General features: G+C 41.7%; 1 protein-coding gene across 1 annotated transcript in view; it reads left to right on the forward strand.

The window, feature by feature from the left end:
* LOC132397689 (receptor-type tyrosine-protein phosphatase R-like) overlaps window positions 1-22,492 on the forward strand; it is a 271,111-nt gene that overhangs the window by 38,320 nt on the left and 210,299 nt on the right. Inside the window, exons 3-4 of the mRNA XM_059976458.1 lie at window positions 12,939-13,052; window positions 17,477-17,632. Of these exons, the coding sequence (XP_059832441.1) occupies window positions 12,939-13,052; window positions 17,477-17,632 (270 nt within the window). The remainder of the gene's footprint in view (window positions 1-12,938; window positions 13,053-17,476; window positions 17,633-22,492) is intronic.

Consider the following 22,492-nt stretch of genomic DNA (forward strand, 5'->3'; position numbering starts at 1 on the left):
AAGGAAAGCACAGTTTTGAGTTTCAGATGTGTAATTGGCTACATCTGTTGAAAATTCTTTGTAAAAATAATTGCTTGGCTTTAGGGCTCAAGCTAGAGCTAATTCAGAGATTGCTCACAGAGATGCAGTTTGTTATCTTGTCTCGTGCATCTGTATTTATATGTGTGCTGTCGGACACTGATCAGCACAGGCATAAAGGTTCAAGGTCATATCCATGAGAGATGGGGGCTCTTGCAACCATACAGAATCAGGAACCATAATATCACAAGCAAATGTCATCAAATTTGTATATAATATAATATAATATATAATAAATTTGTATATAATATAATATAATATATAAATAAAATAGTTGAATTAATTAAGTAGTGCAAAAATAGAAATAAAAAGTAGCGAGTCTAATGTCTATTCAGAAATCAGATGGCAGAGGCGAAGAAGCTGCTCCTGAGTTGTTGAATGTGTGCTGTCCTTCCCCTTGTTCCTGATGATAACAATGAGAAGAAGGCATGACCTGGGTGATGCGGGTCCTTAATCACGGATGCCACCTTTTTTGAAGCATTGCTCCTTGAAGGTGTCCTGGACACTATGGAGGCTGGAGCCCATGATGGAGCTGGCTGAGCTTCCAACTCTGCAGCTTGTTTCGATCCTGTGCAGTAGACCGCGCCCCTCCCCACCCCACATATCAGATGGTGATGCAGCCAGTTAGAATGCTGTCCGTGGTACATCTGTAGAAATTTGCAAAATTAACGTCATTTAATGTTACGCACAAGACGAATACAATTCCTTTTAGGTAAATTTTGTTTGTGTGTGTGCTTGTCTATGTACTTATATGTGTGTCATTGTGTGTGAGAGAGTGGGAGAGTGAGAGAAAAAGGATGGGGCCGTGGTAAAAAGCCACTAGTCAAAAGAAAATACTTAAAAGTAATGAAGCTTCAATTTAGCTACTAGCTGTCTTGCACAACAATATTGTGTTCACCTTGAGTATCTCTGGAGAACACCCACACAGAAAGGTTTCCATAATTTCCTGGATGTTTGTGTCAACATGGAAGACCTAGTGGTGATCTAAATGGCCTGGGACTTTGCAGATTAAAACAGGAAGACTCTGTGTCATCACAGCCTCAAAATGGAAAGTCTGAGAGCCCAATGGGCTGCTTTGTTTGTGAGCAGTCTGCAAGGATATTTTTCCTAATAGTTAGCAGTTGTGTGCGAGGGATAGTAAATAATCGAATTCAATAGACACAAATGAGGACAGAAGAAAAACTAATTAAATTTAGTTGGTAAATTAGAGTTTTCCAGCACAAAACTGTACAACTTACCTCACAAAACAGAAGCTCTCCTTATGATCAATATTTTCTTTCCTCCTGTTTTGGCCTCTAAGTAAACAGATAATCTGTCATGCACATTTTAATTTAATGTATCTGTTTCACATTTTATTTCCATCTCCTCACTCAAACTCCACTTCTACTACACCAAAGAAATTCAGGAGGGTGCAAGGGCGTATTAATATGTTGTCGCTCCCCTCCATGCCTTGTGGCGCATGCATTGGGAGGCAATCTTGCTGTTTCTTGAGCACTTTTGTCTGTTTTTCGTGAGGCTGAGTTGATAGCTCGATGCTCAGCCCAGCACAGATGGAACGCATGTTAGAAGCTGGCCGGGTTTGAACCCAGGACCACTCATCCTGAAGTCTGGTGTGGATCCCACGACACCAGTGGCCGGCTGCAGGTACTTAATAATTTTGAGAGAAAATGCAGCAGCGTTTTTGAGAGACACTTGAGCAAGGCCAAAAAGCTTTCAGTTTACATTTGTGGAAGGAGTGCTTCAGATATTTTCTGCTCTCCAATCTATCAGTTACTAACAGATGCTCTATGTACAGTATGAAAAATGTGTTTTCACCAGGTGCTAAATTATGTCAGAGAATGATTGCATTTAATGTACTGGATAATGAATTTTAAAATAGGATTGATTTATCTTTTAGTGTATTATGTGATTATATATAAGATCAGTGTAATAAAGAAAAATACCTTTTATTAACAGCATGTGAACGATTATAACTCCAGTGATAATCTGGGCATTTCCACACACTAACAAAGATTAATGGGCATGGAAGTGATAATTCAAGTTAATTAGCCTAAGTTGAGTATATTTTAATAAAATTCTCCTGATAAATTTTGCGTCCCAATTATTTTGTAATTGGATTTCCGGAACACTTCAGTATTGGAGAACAATTAGTTTCATCACTCTTGTTCCTCTAATTTATACATTTTGTGATTAACCTAACAGAGTCTTTCTGTTTTCTTTAACAAGAAAAGAAATACTTGCATTTATATTGTGCCTTTCATAAATTGGCATTGGAATCAATACAGAGGTTCTTGAAATATGGCTTCAGTGGTATTACAAAGGAATAGTTTGTGCATAGCAAGCACTCAGACACAGCAATATCTTAATGACTGCATTACCACTGATATTTACTTACTTACTTATTGAGATACAGCACGGAATAGGCCTTCCGGCCCTTTGAGCTGCGTCGCCCAGTAATCCCCTGATTTAATCCCAGCCTAATCATGGGGCAATTTACAATGACCAATTACCCTACCAACTGGTAGGTCTTTGGAACGTGACAGGAAACCGGAGCAGTCAGAGGGATCCCATGCTGTCACAGGGAGAACATACAAGCTCCTTACAGGCAGTGGTGGGAGTTAAACCTAGTCACTGGTACTGCAAAGCATTATGCTAGGCAATGTACTTTGGGTTTAGATACTGGATATCCACCAGGATATTACCGCTCTTCTACAAAACAGTTCTGTCAGATTCTTGAGAAAGTAGTTGGGACTTCAGTTTAAGGTCTACTCTGAAAAATGGCATTGCTGACCTCTCTGCTGCCATTGTCAGTCTGGATTTTTAAAGTAGTTGGGACTTTAGTTTAAGGTCTACTCTGAAAAATGGCACTGCTGACCTCTCTGCTGCCATTGTCAGTCTGGATTTTTAAAGTAGTTGGGACTTTAGTTTAAGGTCTACTCTGAAAAATGGCACTGCTGACCTCTCTGCTGCCATTGTCAGTCTGGATTTTTACGTTCAAGTCTCTGGAATGGAGGTTCACATAAAACTTTGCAGTGATTTTAAATTTGCTTTCTGAATGTATATTTCAGGTTCTAACAAGTAATTGTTTAGTAATCTTTTACAATGACTAATTAGTGCAAATAACAAAAAAATGCTATGGTGATGAGAGAAATGGAATTTGTGCACAGGAAGCTCCTAGAACTAGCAATGTGATAATAATTAACCTAAAAACACAAAATATAGTCATTACAATAGAAAATGAATATTGCAATTTTTTCCCATATAGCTGCTACAAATTGGAGGCTAAATAAGCTGTCAAGCCTGCCTGCCATATTCCAAGATCATGGATCATTGTGTCATGGAGTTCAAAGTAAATTTTAGTATCAAAGTACATACATGTCACCATATACAACCCTGAGATTCATTTTCTCATGCGCATACTCAACAGATCAATAGAATAATAATTATATCAGAATCAACGAAAGACCACCCAACTAGGGCATTGAGCCAGAGTACAGAAGACCACACACTGTGCAAATGCAAAAAGAAGAAACAATCGCATAAGTAAGCAATAAATATTGAGGAAGTGAGATGAAGAGTCCTTGGAAGCAGTCCGTAGGTTGTGCGAACATTTCAAGGATGGGGCAAGTGAAGTTGAATGAAGTTATCCCATCTAATTCAAGAGCCTGATGGTTGAGGTTGAGGAGTAATGACTGTTCCTGATCCTGGTGGTGAGAGTCCTGAGGCTCCTGTACCTTCTTCCTGATGGCAGCAGTGAGAAGAGAGCATGACCTGGGTGGAGTGTGTCCCTAATGATGGGTGCTGCTTTCCTGCGACAGTCTTTCATGTGGACATGCTCAGAGGTGGGGGTGGAGGGTTTTACCCATGATGGACTGGGTCATATAGCATAGAAAGAGGCACTTCAACTCATCTACCCCTTGACATCCAAGATACCCTGTCCAAGCTAGTCCGTTTGCCAAAATTTGAGGTGTAGAGGTTTCATTGTGCAGGACCAACTCTCTCCGTGGCATTGCAGGGGCTGCAAAGAAAAGAGCCTTCAGGACCGTCACAGAGGCTGCTGAGTGAGCCTCCAGATGGCTGCAGATCGAGAGGAGTGACCCATGGACCAATGCTGTTGGGACAAAGCCAGGGCCTGATTAACCTGGCTCGGTCTCCTGGGCAGAGTATCTGATAGTCAATGACCCGAAACATGCGATGACCCCAGGCTATATCGCTGATGGCGAATCCCAGCACACCCTAGGATGTATCTCAGCATCAAACCTCTAACATTTCTTAAAGCTTTCATTATCTACGTGTTAGAAACATGTAATGCTGTTGTTGTTGATAAAACTTCTATCCTGCTGAGGGTATTGGCTGGATTTGTGTTTCACAGTAAAACTTAAGTAATTAGTTGTTCGATTGTTTTTGAAATATTAAAATTATAATATCTTCCCAACACAATACCAGCAAGGATTTTAATTTCTTAAAGCATTACGCTGAAATTATTTGACATTTAAATTCTATTGCTAAATGAAATTAGAAGTTTAAATCTCAAGAACAAAACACTCTCAGTGTTGACATGCACTGCTCCCATCTGACAGGCAATATCGATATTATTTCCACTTCATTTTGCAGAGAAAATTGTCGGTAATTTTTCTACAATCCACCAAGATGATAATTTCCTCCTGAGGAACAGTGTATAATCAAACTGGAGCTCAGGAGACATTTCTAAGTGCTGAAGAAACAGCCGCAGCTAATTAACATGGCAGGCTTAGCTATAACATCAGGAAACATGTTTTATGTTCTGTTCGGTACAGGAAGAGGTTTGATAATCATCCACACCTAGAGGTATGCAGATGCTTTTTAATTACAATTCAACATTTAACTTTTCCATCCAAGAAAAGACATTAGCCATTTCCTGTTTAGTTATAGTAACCAAGGCAACCGTTTATAATTTACAATAGTTATGTCCGGCTTTGTCTTTGAATTTAGATATGTGGTTTGAGGTCATTCCAAAAGACACGAAAGTCCAATGAAACTTTTTCTTTTATTTTTGCCTTGTTTTTCATTCAGTGATTAAAGCTCAACATCTGCAAATATTGTAGGTAGAACAATACTGTTGTGCAACATTAAGATCGTTTTAGTAGAATTAATTAATGTAGTTTGTTCAAATGTTTTATTTATTTATTTATTTTTAATTTAGTCTTTTATTTGTCAATCAGCAAACAAAATTAGAAGATAGATGTGCATTCTTTTAATAATGAAAGTATATGTTAAAATTACTTTAACCATGAAGTAATACCACAAATGCTGGGCTGGAGGTACTCAGCAGGCCAGGCAGCATCTATAGAAAAGAATGAACAGTCAATGTTTTGGGGTGAGACTCTTCATCACAACATGAAGTTATTTTTCTTTCTGAGTCAAAATTAATTGGCAAAGGGCAATTGCATCATATCCTTCAGATTTATTTTGCCTGTAGTTGTTGCTAAATCTCCTTTCAAAAATGATCTCTCCTTTGTCCTCCCAAATACTACACAATAATTTAATTATTCCCAACATATTTCAAATTCTAAACTTAGATCATTGTATCATGTGCCGTAAATCAAGCACTTAATGACTAGTTCCTGCATTGGTGGAGATGCAGAGGATTAAGGTAACTGACCTGTAAGAAATACCAATCCAACACATTGACATTGACTCATGTTTTCTTATTGAATAATATTGATAACCAGCCAACGTGTGGGTTAGATCTTTGCGGATTTCAGTGCTTATCAATTGCAACACAAGTTAGAACTGCTTGAGGGATCAGATGACACCGTGTTCAACTCTCTGGTCTGCTGCTGGACTCTTATCAACTAGAGGCAGGGACTGGGTACTGAGGGCTGAATGGCCAGTTGCCCTTCGTATCTGGGCTCTTAGGGAAAGGATTGCTGATCATTTATAGAATGGTAATTGTTTGTATAACTTTATGTAATTTTAATTAATTTCTTAGCCTTAAATTTGTTATTTTAAAATAGATTTTTATTATTTCTTACTTTACCAAATCCATTTAACAGTTCTTAAATGATTTCTTCTCCTTCATAAGGCCAGCATTGTTGTTGGGGATAGGCTGCCAACAGATCACCAGATTCCTCTCTCCTGGGCCATTTTCAAACTGTCCGCAAGTGTTGTCCCATCCTTGAAGATCCCTCCTCTCCTGGAGATGAGGTTTCTGGAGCTTCTGTTGGCATTTCTGCAGCACTGGGGTCACTAGCCCCATGCCCAACCCTCCTCCTTTCACAGCCAGGCTTGGGACCGCCCATGGTGGAGCTGTTACTTGAGTGGTGAGAGCTGTTTATGATGATGCACATCGGGTGAAGTATCCATGATGAATCAAGAAACTGCAGAGAAACATCAAGAAAACCAGCCTCCCTTCTATAAACTCTGTGTACATTTCTTAGTGCCTTTGTAAAGTAACCAGTATAATCAAAGATGCGCCCACCCGTTTTTTCTGCCCCCTCCCATTGGGTAGAAGATACAAAAGCCTGAAAGCATGTACCACAAGACTCAGGGATGGTTTCTATCATAGATAGGTGTATTGCTTTGCATCACAGTTTGAGTATGAGCTGCTGGCAGCCCACAAGTGTCATCGTGCTTCCAGCGCCAACACAGAATGTCCACAACTTACTAACCCATATTCTCCCAGGATGTAAGGTATAACCAGTGCAGTCGGGGGAAACCCACGCAGCCACAGGGAAATTGTACGATCTCCCCACAGGCAGCAGGGAGAACCGAACACTGATCGAATAGCTGGCGCTGTAAAGCCCTGCACCAACCGCTATGCCACTGCATTAATGAGCATAACAGTTCTGAAAGGGAGAGGGAGGAACGATGTCAAGATGTGGTTATGTACAGCTTTCAAATACATCAAGTCTCTGCTGAAGAGTCCAATGCTTGGGTGTGGAGCAAGATTTAACAAGACATTGATAATACAATTAGAAAAATATAATGGCTCCTTAAGGTTATTATAGCCGGCTGGTAGTGTGGTGGCATCAGCGCCGGACTTCGGAGCGAAGGCTCCCGAGTTCAAATCCAGCCGGCTCCCTTGCACGTTTTCCATCCGTGGTGGGTTGAGCGTCGAGCGAGCAACTGAGCCTTGTAAATAGGAAAGCCTGCTAAAAAAAAGCAGTCACAATGACGTCCCGATGACTCCACTCAGAGTTAAGGGCTTTCTATTATTATTCTATTAAGGTTATTATAGGCAGGTGTAGTAATGGAGATAAGCTCCCAGAATCTATTAAATGTTCCCTATGGTGTGTGTCTCAAATAGTCTCTGACAACCAAGTCCAGCTCCTGGCCTTCATGAGTGGTTTAGTTACTACGCCCAGTGGAACTGTTTCTACTGACAGGAGAAGGAGAAAAGGTGGGTTACTGGTGCCTTAAACTAGTCGCTTTGGACAGGTGGAATCATCGGCCATGGTTGGCAGCTCATCTAGGAGAAGGAAAACTCTGATCTCAAACCTCTGCTGCCTCGTGGCTGTACCCACTCACAGGGAAGGCTTCGTGTGTAAACCCTGAGGGAAAAATCGTAGCTGGAGTCCCTAAAGCAGTCATACGATGAGTTCAACACTGACTGTCAACTCCGGCCAAACTGTATTGGTCTCTGCCGTTTCTTTACTTTAGCTGCATGGAGAGGGGGAGCCTACTGCATGGGCAACAGCTTGCTGTCCAAATCACACCGCCCTGGCTTGCATATCACATAGACAACTCGGATCATCATCTATGGGCGACCTTGGCCAATGGATGACCTCCAAAACACCATGAGGTGTTTCAAAGTTTCTACGTTAACCCAAGTTGCTGCTGCTTCCTGGAAACAAATCCACTTCATCTGTGAAATTTCCAACCTTGACGTTACAGAGTAAAACTTGGCACAGATCACTGCAGGATCAGGTTGGAGTGGTTGGATTATAGAGGGGCATTGCTGGGATATCAGGTCTGCTTGCAACCCTGTTGAATGGTTCCCTCGTATACCAAGATGGACTCCTGACCTCAGAATGTACCTCATTGTGACCTTGTGGTCCATTGTCTGCCTACACTGCGCTTTCTCTGCAACAGTGTGACACTTTATTCTGCACTTCCTTATTGTATAACACATACTGCCGTTGTAATGAGTTGATCTGTATGAACACGTCATGCAGCATTCATGGAGACGGGAACAGAATGAACAAGCTGAGGTGCGAAAGGGAGTAGCATTTCTCTTGCCTGGTTCACGCTATAGGTCATCAACCTGAAGCAATAACTGTTTTTCCTTCCATAGATGCTGCCTGACCTGCTGAGTGTTACGGCCAAATCCTGTTCTTTCAAATTTTCAGTGTCTGTAGTTGTGTTTTTTTTCTGGTTTTCAATTTTCACTCACCCTGTTTACTTTGAAGCTGTACATACTAAAGAGTGCTTACTTGTGTTTCTTTCTGTAATTTCTAAGATCTCTGATCTCCTATCCCTGTCCTTTTGTTGCTTTGTCTATGAGAGTCAGCTTTCTTGCCTTGGGAGCACACAAAGTTCAAAGTAAATTTATTATCAAAGTACACATATGTCACCATATACAACCCTGAGATTCATTTTCTTGCAGGCACACTCAGTAAATCTGAAACCATAGAATCAATGAAAGACCACACCCAAAAAAGTTGGACAAGCAACCAAAGTGCAAATGACACCAAACTTCCAATACAAAAGAAAAAATAAATAAGTAAGTGATAAGTATCGAGAACATGAGATGAAGAGTCCTTGAAAGTGAGTCCCTAGGTTCATTGATGGGGAATGAAGATATCCCATTTGGTTCAAGGGACTGATGGCCAAGGGATAATAACTGTTCCTGAACCTGGTGGTGTGAGTCCAAACGTTTGGTATTGTAGGTACAATATTTCTATTTTATTAATAACCCTTGTTGCCTTCAGTAGGACAATTAAACATTTTAGAATATTTATGTCCTCTTCACATCTCTTTTGCTGCATGGATTATTGGGAGGTAGGGGTGGGAAACAGATATGATGACATCATATAGAGATCACTTATGCTCTATACTCAAGCAACAAAGACTGTGTTTGGAGACACAAGACACTGTTGGAATCTGGAGCAAATAGTCTATCTGCTGGAGGTACTCAACAGGGAGATGGACAGTTGATAGTTCTTGTTTCCCTTCAGCCTGTAAAAGCCACCAGAACAGGTGGAAGGTTTTGCTAATATGTAGGCTTTCCACAGAATGTTCTCGCATAATCTGCGGATCATGGAGAGAGTTCTCTGGCAATGTCCTTTCAGGAATGCACACTGCAGACCTTACACCTCTCTACGGATTCCTGCTCAGAGAACACCTCTTCTGAATGCGCTGTTCTTATTCACAAAGAAAAATATTTGGAATAGAATTTGTTTGCCAATCTATCCAACTAACTCAGTAAAATTTTCTCTGTAGAAGTTTTCTATGGATTCCTGCTCAAAGAATATGCCTTTTGAGTGTATTGTTCTTGCTTGGAATGAAAAAGATTTGGAATAGAAATTGTTTGCCAATCCATCCAACAATCTCTACTAAAATTCTCCATCCCTTCCCTTTACAGTATTTTTAAGCAGGATACCCTCCAGTGGATGGAAAACTGCTGATTATAATATGACTCAGTGTCTTTAAGGTTTGGAAGTCATTATTGCTGCTCATCGAGCCCTCGTCAAGGGGTCATCAGAGAAAAGGGTGAGAAGTTTCAAGTTCTTGGGTGTCAACATCTCTGAAGATCTATCTTGGCCCCAACCACATCTCCCAGCACATGCTCTCCTCTCATTGCTACCATCAGGGAGGAGGGAGAGGAGTCTGAAGACGCACTCTCAGTGTTCGAGGAACAACTTCTTCCCCTCTGCCATCGGATTTCTGAATGGACGATGAACCCACCCATGAATGTGGCCTCACTAATTTTGCTCTTCTTGCACTACTTATTCAATATATACAGTGGATTCCGGTTAACCAGGGCACATCAGTAACCAGTACTTTCTGGCCCAAATATGTAGCTGCACCAATTAGCTGAAATTTTGTGAAAATAGTTAAAATAGTATAATAATGGCAAACTAATTTTAACTGAGTAACAAATTATGTATTTAAATGAAATACAGAATGAATTAGAACTATCAATATTACTACAGTATCATAAAACAATATTAGCTTCTAATAGTTATTGATGGAGGAATTCATCCAGTATCTGCTGCCGTTTTCCTTGGATTAACTATAAACAAACTAAATCAGTGCAGACAGCTAGGCTTTCATACAATGCCTTTGACGAATACATCCTCCAAATCTTCAATTTCAAAGTAACGTTCAAGATGATTATTAATACCTTCAAATTCATCATATAGCTCCTAACCTGCTGAAGTAGTGAAATTGTTTCTTTTCACTCCCGGCTATTTCTCACATCTACAAATCCTGAATGCTTGAAACAGCAGTGAGCAAAACAAATAATTCAGAATTGTCTTAATGTTTATTTCTCATCAGTTACCAGTGACAAATAGCACTGCTATTTGAACACAAACACACATGATTGATGCTATTTAAAAACTGTTCATTCTAAGCAGACTGTAGTGTCTAATGGCCAGAAAAGTGCAGGCGACTGACACTAGTTAGAAACTGTTAGTCAACAGTCTCCTGACCCAATTAAGTGGCATCATTCATTGTTCATTCTGTACCATATTGTATCATGTGGGCCATCATGAACTTTCCATGACCGTGTTTGTTCTATGGAACTGGTTTGCCATTGCCTTCTGGGCAGTGTCTTTACAAGACGGGTGACCACAGCCATTATCAATACTCTTCAGAGATTGTCTGCCTGGCGTCAGTGGTCACATAACCAGAATCTGTGATATGCACCAGCTGCTCATACGACCATCCACCACCTGCTCCCATGGCTTCAAGTGACCCTGATCTGGGGGCTAAGCAGGTGCTACACCTTGCCCAACGGTGACCTCAAGTCAAGTCACGTCAAGTCACTTTTTATTGACATTTCAACCACAACTGCGGGTACAGTACACAGTAAAAACGAGACAACGTTTTCAGGACCATGATGCTACATGAAACAGTACTAAAACTACACTGAACTACGAGAAAAACAACACAGAAAAAAAAACTACACTAGACTACAGACCTACCCAGGACTGCATAAAGTGCACAAAACAGTGCAGGCATCTCAATAAATAATAAACAAGACAATAGGCACAGTAGAGGGCAGTAAGTTGGTGTCAGTCCAGTCTCTGGGTATTGAGGAGTCTGATGGCTTGGGGGAAGAAATTGTTACATAGTTTGGTCATGAGAGCCCGATTGCTCCAGTGCCTTTTCCCAGATGGCAGGAGGGAGAAGAGATTGTATGAGGGGTGTGTGGGGTCCTTCATAATGCTGTTTGCCTTGCGAATGCAGCGTGTAGTGTAAATGTCTGTAATGGTGGGAAGAGAGACCCCGATGATCTTCTCAGCTGACCTCACTGTCCGCTGCAGGGTCTTGCAATCCAAGATGATGTAATTTCCGTACCAGGTAGTGATGCAACTGCTCAGGATGCTCTCAATACAACCCCTGTAGAATGTGATGAGGGGGGGGGGTGTTGGGAGATGGACTTTCCTCAGCCCTCGCAGAAAGTAGAGATGCTGCTGGGCTTTCTTTGCTATGGAGCTGGTGTTGAGGGACCAGGTGAGATTCTCCACCAGGTGAACACCAAGAAATTTGGTGCTCTTAACGATCTCTACTGAGGAGCCGTCGATGTTCAGTGGGGAGTGGTTGCTCCGTGCCCTCCTGAAGTCAACAATCATCTCTTTTGTTTTGTTCATATTAAGAGACAGATTTTTGGTTCTGCACCAGTCCGTTAGTTGCTGCACCTCCTCTCTGTAAGCTGACTCGTCATTCTTGCCAATGAGACCCACCACGGTCGTGTCATCGGCGAACTTGATGATGTGGTTCGAGCTGTGTGTTGCAGCACAGTCGTGGGTCAGCAGAGTGAACAGCAGTGGACTGAGCACGCAACCCTGGGGAGCCCCCGTGTTCAGGGTGATGGTGTTGGAGATGCTGCTCCTGATCCGGACTGACTGAGGTCTCCCAGTCAGGAAGTCTAGGATCCAGTTGCAGAGGGAGGTGTTCAGGCCCAGTAGGCTCAGCTTTCCAGTTTCTGAGGGATGATTGTGTTGAATGCTGAACTGATGACTATGAACAGCATTCGAACGTAAGTGTCTTTTTTGTCCAGGTGGAGGGTGATAGCAATGGTGTCGTCTGTTGAGTGGTTGGTATGGTACACAAACTGCAGGGGGTCTAGTGAGGGGGGGGCAGCAGGGTCTTGATATGCCTCATGATGAGCCTCTCGAAACACTTCATGATGATGGATGTGAGTGCAATGGGACAGTAGTCATTGAGGCAGGACACGGAAGACCTGCAGGCTAGTAGAGGGAAGGAACACCATGCACCTCCTTTGGTGCACATGTATATTCACCCTGCTACCCTAAGTGGCATGATGTCCCAAATAAACGAAGGGAATCCTAATTATTTTCTGGATTGGTATTCTTGCAACGAGTATGAAACCTGATTCTGAATCTGATTCTTCTGTGAGCCAGTAAGACTTAATATAAATACGGTAGTGCATTCTGGGTACTGCATTACACTGGGAAATCCAACAATGACATTCTGGGACCTTTGTAAATAAACACAATACTCCCAGGACTTTTAATAATGACATTTATGTTACATACAACATTGCTTTAATGATACTAAACTTTTTGCAGATATTCTTTGAGTTATCTATGGATCCAAAAATATTGAGTGGAACATTTTGCGATGTATTTTGCCTTTGATGAAATCTTCAAAGAAATGTTCACAGTTGAATTTTACCTTTATTTCAGGCAATGGAAATGGATGTAAAAAAAATGAACATCACTTTACTTCGGATATTCCGCGAAGGAATAGCTGCTGCTTTGGGGCTTCTTCCACAGCAAGTTCATATTAATCACCTTAACGTAAGTCACCTTTACAAACATTCTAATTTACAGATAGTGGCATGGTGCCAAGTTGTATTCTAGAAATGGTTCAGACGTAAATGATGTAGGGTGCTTGCAAGCTGCATTTGAAGAGAGGAAAACAAAATCTAATATTTTAACAAAGCAAGCAAAACAAACTGGTCTTTCACTCAGCATCTGCAGGCTCAAGGTCCTGTACCATTTATTCCTGTCATATTCCACTGTCATTTGACATTAAAAATTCAGTATTAGACCATGGAAAGTAAGGACCACCTCCCATATTTCATGAGCTCCTTCCTTGGAGAAGGCAGATATAGGTGATGAAATTCATCACTGTCTTTAATGAGCCAGAACAGCTTTTCATTGACTAAGGGAAGAAGTATTTGAAATTGAAGATGAAGACCTTAAGCATAGCACAATAGGTATCATCTGCCTGAGAGGACTGATCCCTCCTTCATTACCGTTCATCATCACATTGAAACCTACTGAATATTGAAGGTGAGGACACGGAGAGGATGGTTCCTATAGTGGGCGAGTGTAGGACCAGAGAACACAGCCTCAGAATAGAAGGACGTCCCTTTATAACAGAGATGAGGTGGAATTTCTTTAGCTAGAGGGTTTTGAATCTGTGGAATTCATTTCCACAGATGGCTGTGGAGTAATTGGGTATGTTTAAAGAGGAAGTTGATGGATTCTTGATCATTATGTCTGTCAAAGGTTACAGGGAGAAGGTGAGAGAATAGAGCTGAGAGGGAAAGTAAATCATTCTTGATTGAATGGTGGAGTAAACTGAAATAAACTGAATTGTCTAATTCTGTTCCTATATCTTATGGTCTTATACACTTCTGAGAAGGTATCTCCAAGCACTAGGAAAACACATTCAGTGTTTTCCTCTGCAAAAACCCTCCAAATTCATTGGATGGCAAGCAAATCCATATCAGTGCCCTTTCTCAGGCTAATATCTCCAACATTGAGGCCTTATATATGCTCAGGAACTGAGCTGGGTGGCCCGTGTTGTTTGAATGCCTAACATCTGACTCCAAAACACACAACTTATTCTGAGCTATGGCACAGAAGATTACCAGTACTCTCCTACAAGAGTGAGCTCAAAGCTTTTTCAAAGAAGTGGAACTTCCCTACTTAGTCCTTGGAACCTCTGGCCGATAACCACTCAAAGAGGAGAGGGAGCATTCAAGATGGCGAGGAGGAACTTGGTTTAAAGTCAAAGTCGAGTCATCTTTGCAAGTATACGTATGAAAATCTTGCAGCAGCATCCTCAGGCACACAGCATTATATAGTCAGTGGCCACTTTATTAGGTACCTCCTGTACTTAAGTAATGTGGCCGCTGAGTATATGTTTGTGGTTACTGTATCAGCTGCTGCAGCCCAGCCACTTTAAGGTCTGACATGTTGTGCATTCAGAGATGCTCTTCTGCTACCACTGTTGTAACGTGTGGTTATATGAGTTACTGTTGCCTCCCTGTCAGCTTGAACCAGTGTGGTTATTCTCCTCTGACCTCTCTCATTAACAGGGTATTTTCACCCAAGAGCTGGATGTTTTTTGTTTCTCACAAGATTCTCATTTTCTGAGATAGTCAGATCACCCCACCTGACATCAGCAATCATTCCATAGTCAGTCAGTCAATCACATTTCTTCCCCATTCTGAACAAAGTCTGTACCTCTTGTCTGCATGCTTTTATGCATTGAGTTGCTGCCACCTGATTGACTGATTAGATAATTGCATTAACAAACAGGTGTACATGTGTATCTAATACAGTGGCCGCTGAGTGTATATCACAAGCATGGTGAAGCTCTGTGTAGGCAATAGAAGGGGCAAAATCAGCTCACAAACAAGCTTTCAGTCACCTCCTGCCCCGCCTCTGGTAGAGTTCCCACTTCTCACTTCAGCCTCATCGGTCATGTCAGAATTCACAATACTCGCTGCTGCCTGTAAGGGGTTTGTACATTCTCCCTGAGTTTCCTCTCACAGTCCAACGATGCTCTGGTTGGTAGGTTAATCAGTCATTCTAAATTGTCCTGTGATTAGGCTAGGGTTAAATCGAGGGCTGCTGGGCGGCTCGGCTTGAAGGGATAGAAGGGCCTGTTCTGAACTGTATCTCAGTAAATAAGAGTGGAGTAAGTCATCCTCAAACCTGAGGGACTGCCTGAGAGGAAGATGTTGAGAAAAAGTCAAGTATAACATTGCCTTTGACACATGTAACACTGCCACTATTAAGATGATGTAACCAACTTGGCAAAATTATTCACATGATCAACTATCGCCGATCAGGAACGGAAAACAATCCTTAGTAAGCAAGTTCTACTTTCCTGCCAAAAGGCAAATTAGTAGAGCATATCAGTTTTATCCCAAATCACTGGAAGTTACTTGAAACCGAGAGAATAGTTAATGTAGACTCGATGTAAAAAAAAATTATATGTATATATACTGCTGCTGCATAACAACTTTCATGACACATAGCTTCCACAATATACAAGTCATCTTCAAGGAACTGTGCCTCAAGAAGATTGAATCTATCACTAAGGACTCCCACCACCTAGAGCATGCGCTTTTCTCACTGTTATCATCAGGAAGGAGGTACAGAGGCCTGAAGGCACACACTCAGCGATTCAGGAACAGCTTCTTCCCCTCCTGAACCCATGAACACTACCTCACTACTTCTTATTTCTGTTTTTGCACTACTTATTTAATTTAACTATTTAATATACACATATATATTTACTGTTTTTCATATATTTATAATGTATTGCATTGTACTGCTGTTGCAAAGTTAATAAATTTCACGACATATACTGACGATATTAAACGTGATTCTGATAAGAATTAGTCAAAGCCTCTATGTGCAGAGCCTTATGAAAAACACTCAGTACAAAAGTTTAAAGTAAATTTATTGTCAAAGTACATATTTGTTACCATATACAACCGTGAGATTCATTTTCTTGCATCCACGTCCAAGAACCATTAATATCAATGAAAGATGGTACCCAACAGGATAAACAAGTAACCAATGTGCAAAAGACAACAAACTTTGCAAATATGAAAGAAAACAAACAAACAAACAAACAAACAAACAAATAAATAAATAAATAAATAAATAGACAATGAACAGTTCCATTCTCCTTACAGTCTGCTTGTTTTTTTTTACAATCTAATGGTTTTATTATTCACTTTTGGCGTGGATGTGACTTCTAAGTGAGTCCTGTCAGATTTTTGTTTGCAAGTACATTTGAAAGTTTGACCCTGCACTCCCAATGAAATTATTTATTTCTGTTAATGTGCTGAAAACTAAGATTTAGATTGTGGGAATTGTTTATGCAGTTATATTATTGCCATTGACTTCAGGTGCTGGAACGTGGAGTGAAAATCTAACGGCTGGAGGAATTCAGCAGGTCAAGTCTCTATGCAGGCAAAGCAATAGACAATGTTTCAGGTCAAGACCCTGCATCAGCTGAGAGTATAGAGGGGAGATAACCAGTAGAAAGAAGTGAGAGTGTTGGGTGAGGCAGGAGTTGGCGGGGGATTGGTGGAAACGGGTGAGGATGGAGATGATGGACAGTTGGAACTGGGTGGGAGAGCAGAAAGGGCATAGAGACAGTGGTTGTTGGGTGGAGATGGCTAAGGTGAGAGAGGGAAAAGGGGGAAGATCAAGCCAGGTGGTGGTGGGTGGTAAAGACAAAGGCTGGAAGGTGACATTTGGAAGCAGAAGAGCCTGCACATGGTGGAATTTGATAAGTAAGGAAGATGATGAGTGGAAACAGATAAGGGAGGGATGTGGGACAGATGGAACAAGTTAGGGGATGTGTGTGGTGTGGGGATTGGGGAGATATGAGAACCTGTATGTGTGTGATAGGCAATGAACTGGGTTATGGTGGTGGTGGTGGGTGGGGAGAGGAAAAACCAGAAGGAGAGGGAAAGGATCAGGGTGTGGGCCACCTGAAATTGGAAAATGCACTATTAAAATCAAATCAAAACAGGTTCCTTATCACTGATAAATATCATGAAATGTGTTGTTTTGTGGCAGCAGCACAGTGCAATATATAAAAGTTACTACGTTACAGCAAGAAATATATTTTAAAGATAAATAAGTAGTGAAAAACAAGAGCAGAATAGAGAATTCATGGACCATTCAGAAATCTAATGTTGGAGGGGAAGAAATTGTTCCTGAAACACTGAGTATGTGGCTGCAGGCTCCCTGATGACAGCAATGAGAAGAGGTGATAGAGGTCCTTAATGATGGATGCTGCCTTTTTAAGGCATTACCTTTTGAAGATTTCTTCGATGGTGTTCAGACTCCATACTACCAGATCAAAGACTACCTAGGCAGAATATGATGTGTTATTCTTATAGCTTGTTTTTGCCCTGTTAAATTATTACCATATTTTTTATTTTTGGAAAAATACACAGGTAAAGAAAAACTGCATTGAATTTTACATATCACCAATGAATCGTAAAAGTGGAACGTTGGATCCAATACCTTCTGAAGAAGTGATACAATTGCTCAATGTAAATATGATGCATCAGAGTCTCTCAAAATTTGGCATCACACAAGTTACCCCTGAGGTAAGAGTGATTTGCTTTTGATCTTTTGACTGGAGAATCTCAGCAGCTCTGAATGTACTTTGGAAAACTGGAGGATTGGGCCACATGGTTGAAAGCTGCTTGATAAGATGATGTATTTTCCCTTGTTCGTTATTTATTTAATGCTCAAGAAAAATTAACTTGCTGACCATTATACCGCTGGTGTTTAGGGCAGCAATGAAACGTCCTTCAACTCTGGCAGCGTTCAGAGCTTCCTTCATCATGTCAGTAGCTTCCTCTCGGTTTTCATCACTGTCAGTCATGCAAGTCCTGGGTGGTGACTCAGGAATACTGTCTCACTCATATCTAAGAGGATTCCTCATTGTTGTTTCTGTAACAATTTTGTTTAACCAGTCATGGTTGTTAGCCCTATCTGAAGCTCTGAACCAAGAGGACTGGTGGACCACTCTTAATCTGGCCTCTACCCTTGACCTGTCTGGCATGCGTGACCCTACCAAGAGTCAAAGCATAAAGCCCTGACTCCAGCCAACATAGCTCTCCAGGTCATTGAGGCATGCAAGTCTCTAAACCACAACTAGGTTCGAAGTTCAAAGTAAATTTTATTATCAAAGTACATATGTGTCACCATATAAAACCCTGATTCATTTTTTTCTGTGAGCATACTGACCAAATCTATAGATTAGTAACTATAACAGGACTAATGGAAGATTAGCCAGAGATCAACAAACTGTGCAAATGCAAATATAAATAAATAGCAATAATTAACGAGAACATGAGATAACAAGTTCTTGAAGTCATTGGTTGTGGGAACATCTCAATAAGTGAGTGTAGTTATTCCCTTTTGTTGAAGGGCCTGATGATTGTGGGGTAGCAACTGTTCTTGAACCTGCCAGTGTAAGTCCTGAGGCTCCTGTACCTTCGACCTGATGGCAGCAGCGATAAAGGAGCATGGCCTGGGTGCTGGGGATCTCTAATGATGGATGCTGCTTTCCTATGACAGTGTTTCATGTAGATGCGCTCAGTGGTTGAGGGAGCTTTACCTGTGACGTACTGGCAGAATCCAATACCTTTTGTATGATTTTCTGTTCAAAGGCACTGGTGTTTCCATACCAGGCTCTGATACAACCAGTCAACACACTCTCCACTACACATCTATAGAGGTTTGTCACCAAGGTTTAGATGTCATGCTGAATTTCCACAGACCCTGAGGAAGTGGAGGCACTGCTGTGCTTTTCAACAATTGCAAGTATGTGTTGGGCCCAGGTCAGATCCTCTGGCATAGCAACACCCAGGAATTTAAAGTTGTTAACCCTCTCCACCTCTGATTCTCCGATGAGGACTGTCTCAAGGACGTCTGGCTTCCCTTTCCTGAAGTCTACAATCAGTTCTTTGGTCTTGCTGACATTGGGTGAGAGTTGTTATGACAACACTCAGCCAAATTTTCAGTCTCCTTCCTGTATGCTGATTCATCACCGCCTTTGATTTAGGCAACAACAGTGGTGCAATCAGCAAACCTGGAGGAATAAAGGTCAAAGCGATGAAGAATTGGACAGTAGACAACGAAACATATTGTACAACAAATTATTCTCTGATTTAGCAAATCAAGTAATCAGTTGGTTTTGGGGTACTCCAAGCAGCAATTCACTATATCTTTAAGGGTTTGATGGATGTCTAAACCTGTGTTTGTTTCATCTCTTAGTACATAAAGATCAAATTGTATCAGGATGGCTTAATAAATGTACCTTCGAGAAAAAAGGTTCAAAGTGCATTTATTATCAAAGTTGTACGTAGTTTACAACTCTGAGACTCGTCTTCTCCAGAAAGCCACAAAGCAAAGAAAACCATAGAAGTTGTTCAAGCAAAAACATCAACCCCACCCCACACAAAAAAAAAACAAATCTCACAAACAGCAACATGATTACCTTCTTTCCCCCCATGTAAAAATTAACATCAAAGGTTTCAAAGGTACATTTAATGTCAGAGAAATGTATACAATACACATCCTGAAATGCTTTTTCTTCACAACCATCCACAAAAACAGAGGAGTGCCCCAAAGAATGAATGACAGTTAAATGTTAGAACCCCAAATCCACCCCCCCAGCTCCCCCCTCCTGCTCGTAAGCAGCAGCAAGCAACAATTCCCCCCTCCCAAACCAGTAAAAGGGCATCGGCGCCCGCCACCAAGCAGTCAAGTGTACAGCAAAGCATAAAGACACAGACTTGCAGTGTCCCAAAGACTACTCGTTCACCCGATAATTCAACATACCATAGGCTCTCTCCCTCCCCAGTAAGGGAAAAGGGGGCGTCTCCATCTCACAGGGAGAGGGGAGACATAAAAACGACTTGCTGATTTATGACGTTAAAGGTCCGTTGCGTCACTTTTTCCGAGCTCAGTGCCCAAAGAACTTGCTCTCTGGGCAAACAGCCAGCAGCCAGCTTGCCGCTTTTGATCTTCCACCTCCCATGACACACCGATTCCCTGTGGAGGCACCAACCACAAGTCCGCCCACCTCCCGAGCCACGAAATCCCAGAGCTCCGAAGGCCAGCTGATCTCCTAGGCCGTGTCCTTGGTATCTGGAATAATGGCTGTCGTGAGACCCCAAGAGCGGGTCCCATTTCCGTAAAGAACCAAAGTCAGGGTGTAACTCCAGGTCAGGGTCTTCAAAAGAACCCTGAAAGAGAAAAATAGAGATATTAAAGATAGAAGTAGAACTATTTCCAAAGAAGCAAGCAAAGGAGTCGCCATTAAGCACCCTTAGCTCCACCATGTTTAGAAAACTAACATATTTCAAATGGAACTAAAAATATTTGGAAAATAATGACTCAATATCAAATGTATTCCAATAAGACAGCTTATTCCTAATGTTCATCATGCTCCTTATTGTATATCTGAAGACAAAGGGCAGAGGATGGTAGAAGGTGAACTGCAGAGTCCTGGTCTTGTCCTGTGCCATACAGGCCAAAGGTAAATCTCTACCAGCTGCTAGCCACAGGTAAGGCAGAATAGAGCTACATAGAAGCAGAGTGAAGCCCTGTAGCAGCACAATTACTTCCCATTTATTGATACTCTGTTTGTGAAATTGGGCTTTGCTAGACTAACTGCATCCAGGATATCTAGTTCAGATAACAAACAAGTGAACTGCTGCAGGCAGTCAACTGGAGTGTGCAGCTGGTTCAGTCAGGTTTCTCAGCACAGCTTGGAATCCAAATATGTGCTGCCAAATGCACAGCTCCAAGGTAAGCTCGAGATCAGATACAAAGGCATATGATATCTAATGTTCTAAAATAGTTTAAAATACTGCTGAAAGCAGTTTTTGACTGTGAAAAGCAACTTTTCTTCTTGCAGCTGTCAATTTTCAGTGAAAAGAATGGATTTGCAGATTCCGTGCCAGCTCTACGCTGGAGCAGATTCCCCAGAGTAAATGCGGGGAATTCCAGTAAGATCCTGCCCTGCCTTTGAACTCCAGGTCAGGGTGCAGCCAGGAAGTCAGCAGCAAAACTCCATTAGTCAATCAAGGACTCTTGTGTTTGCGTGGGAATCCTGAACAAGCCAGCATACGTGCCGCCACTTATAACGCAAAATCATAACAAAATCCCAGCCCCTTTTTTAAACAATGCTCTTGTAAGGTGAAAGGTGACCACACAGAAACGGATAGTTTCTGTGAAAAGAGGATCAGTGATGAGTGCGTGGAATTCACTGCCAGTTAAGGTGGTGGAGGTGGATACAATAGGGTCTTTTAAGAGACTCTTAGATAGGTACGTGGGGCTTAGAAAGATAGAGAGCTATACAATAGGGAAATTCCAGACAGTTTCTAGGGTAGGTTACATGGTCGGCATAACTTTGTGAGACGAAGGACCTGTAATGTACTGTAGGTTTCTATGTTCTAATTCCAAAGTAAGTTGATTATCAAAGTGTGTATATGTCACCATATCCCACCCTGAGATTAATTTTTCTCGCAGGCATTTACAGTCGTACAGAGAAATACAATAGAATCAGTTAAAAACTACGCGTAGCCTCCTGCTCTACTCAGGTTATACTGTGAGGCTAAGTACAGCTCCAATATCATATTTATGTTTGCAGATGACACCACTGTTGTTGGCCAAATTGTAGGAGGTGACGAATCAGCATATAGGAGTGAAATTGAAAACTTGGCTGAGTGATGCCACAACCACCCATCACTCAATGTCAGCAAAGCCAAAGGGCTGATTATTGACTTCTGGGGGAGGGAATAGGAAAGTTCAAGAGCCAGTCCTTATTAGGGAATCATCATCATCATTATGTGCCATGTCGGATGATATGGGCGATCATGGCCTTCCCATGACCATGAAGTTCCTGGCAAACTTTTCTACAGAAGTGGTTTGCCATTGTCTTCTTCTGGGCAGTGTCTTTACAAGACGGGTGACCCCAGCCATGACCAATACTCTTCAGAGATTGTCCTCCTGGTTTCAGTTATCTCTTAACCAGGACTTGTGATGTGTGCTATCTGCTCATATGACCACACCACCGGCTCTACATGACCCTGACTGTGGTGGGGGGACACTAAGCAAGTGCTACACCTTGCTGCAGGGGTGACTGCAGGATAACAGAGGGAAGGAGTGCCTTACACCTCCTTTGGCAGAGACACATCAACGCCCTGTCACTCACCACCTGTGACAGGGATGGGAGAAAGGATAGTGGGGTAGGGAAAGTAAGAGGTTTGGGGGTAAACGTAAATGGGAACAGGAATGGAGCACAACAAGGACCATAGATTTGCTAAGTGAACACAGTTAGAGGACACAGATCAATTAAGATTAATAAAGTAACAGATTAGATTTGTATGTGCTAATGAACCTGCAAATTCATGCAAGAGTTCACCCGCAGCTAATGAATAATTAACGTG

This window comes from Hypanus sabinus, chromosome 8, assembly GCF_030144855.1.
Source record: "Hypanus sabinus isolate sHypSab1 chromosome 8, sHypSab1.hap1, whole genome shotgun sequence".
Classification (NCBI taxonomy): Eukaryota; Metazoa; Chordata; class Chondrichthyes; order Myliobatiformes; family Dasyatidae; genus Hypanus; species Hypanus sabinus.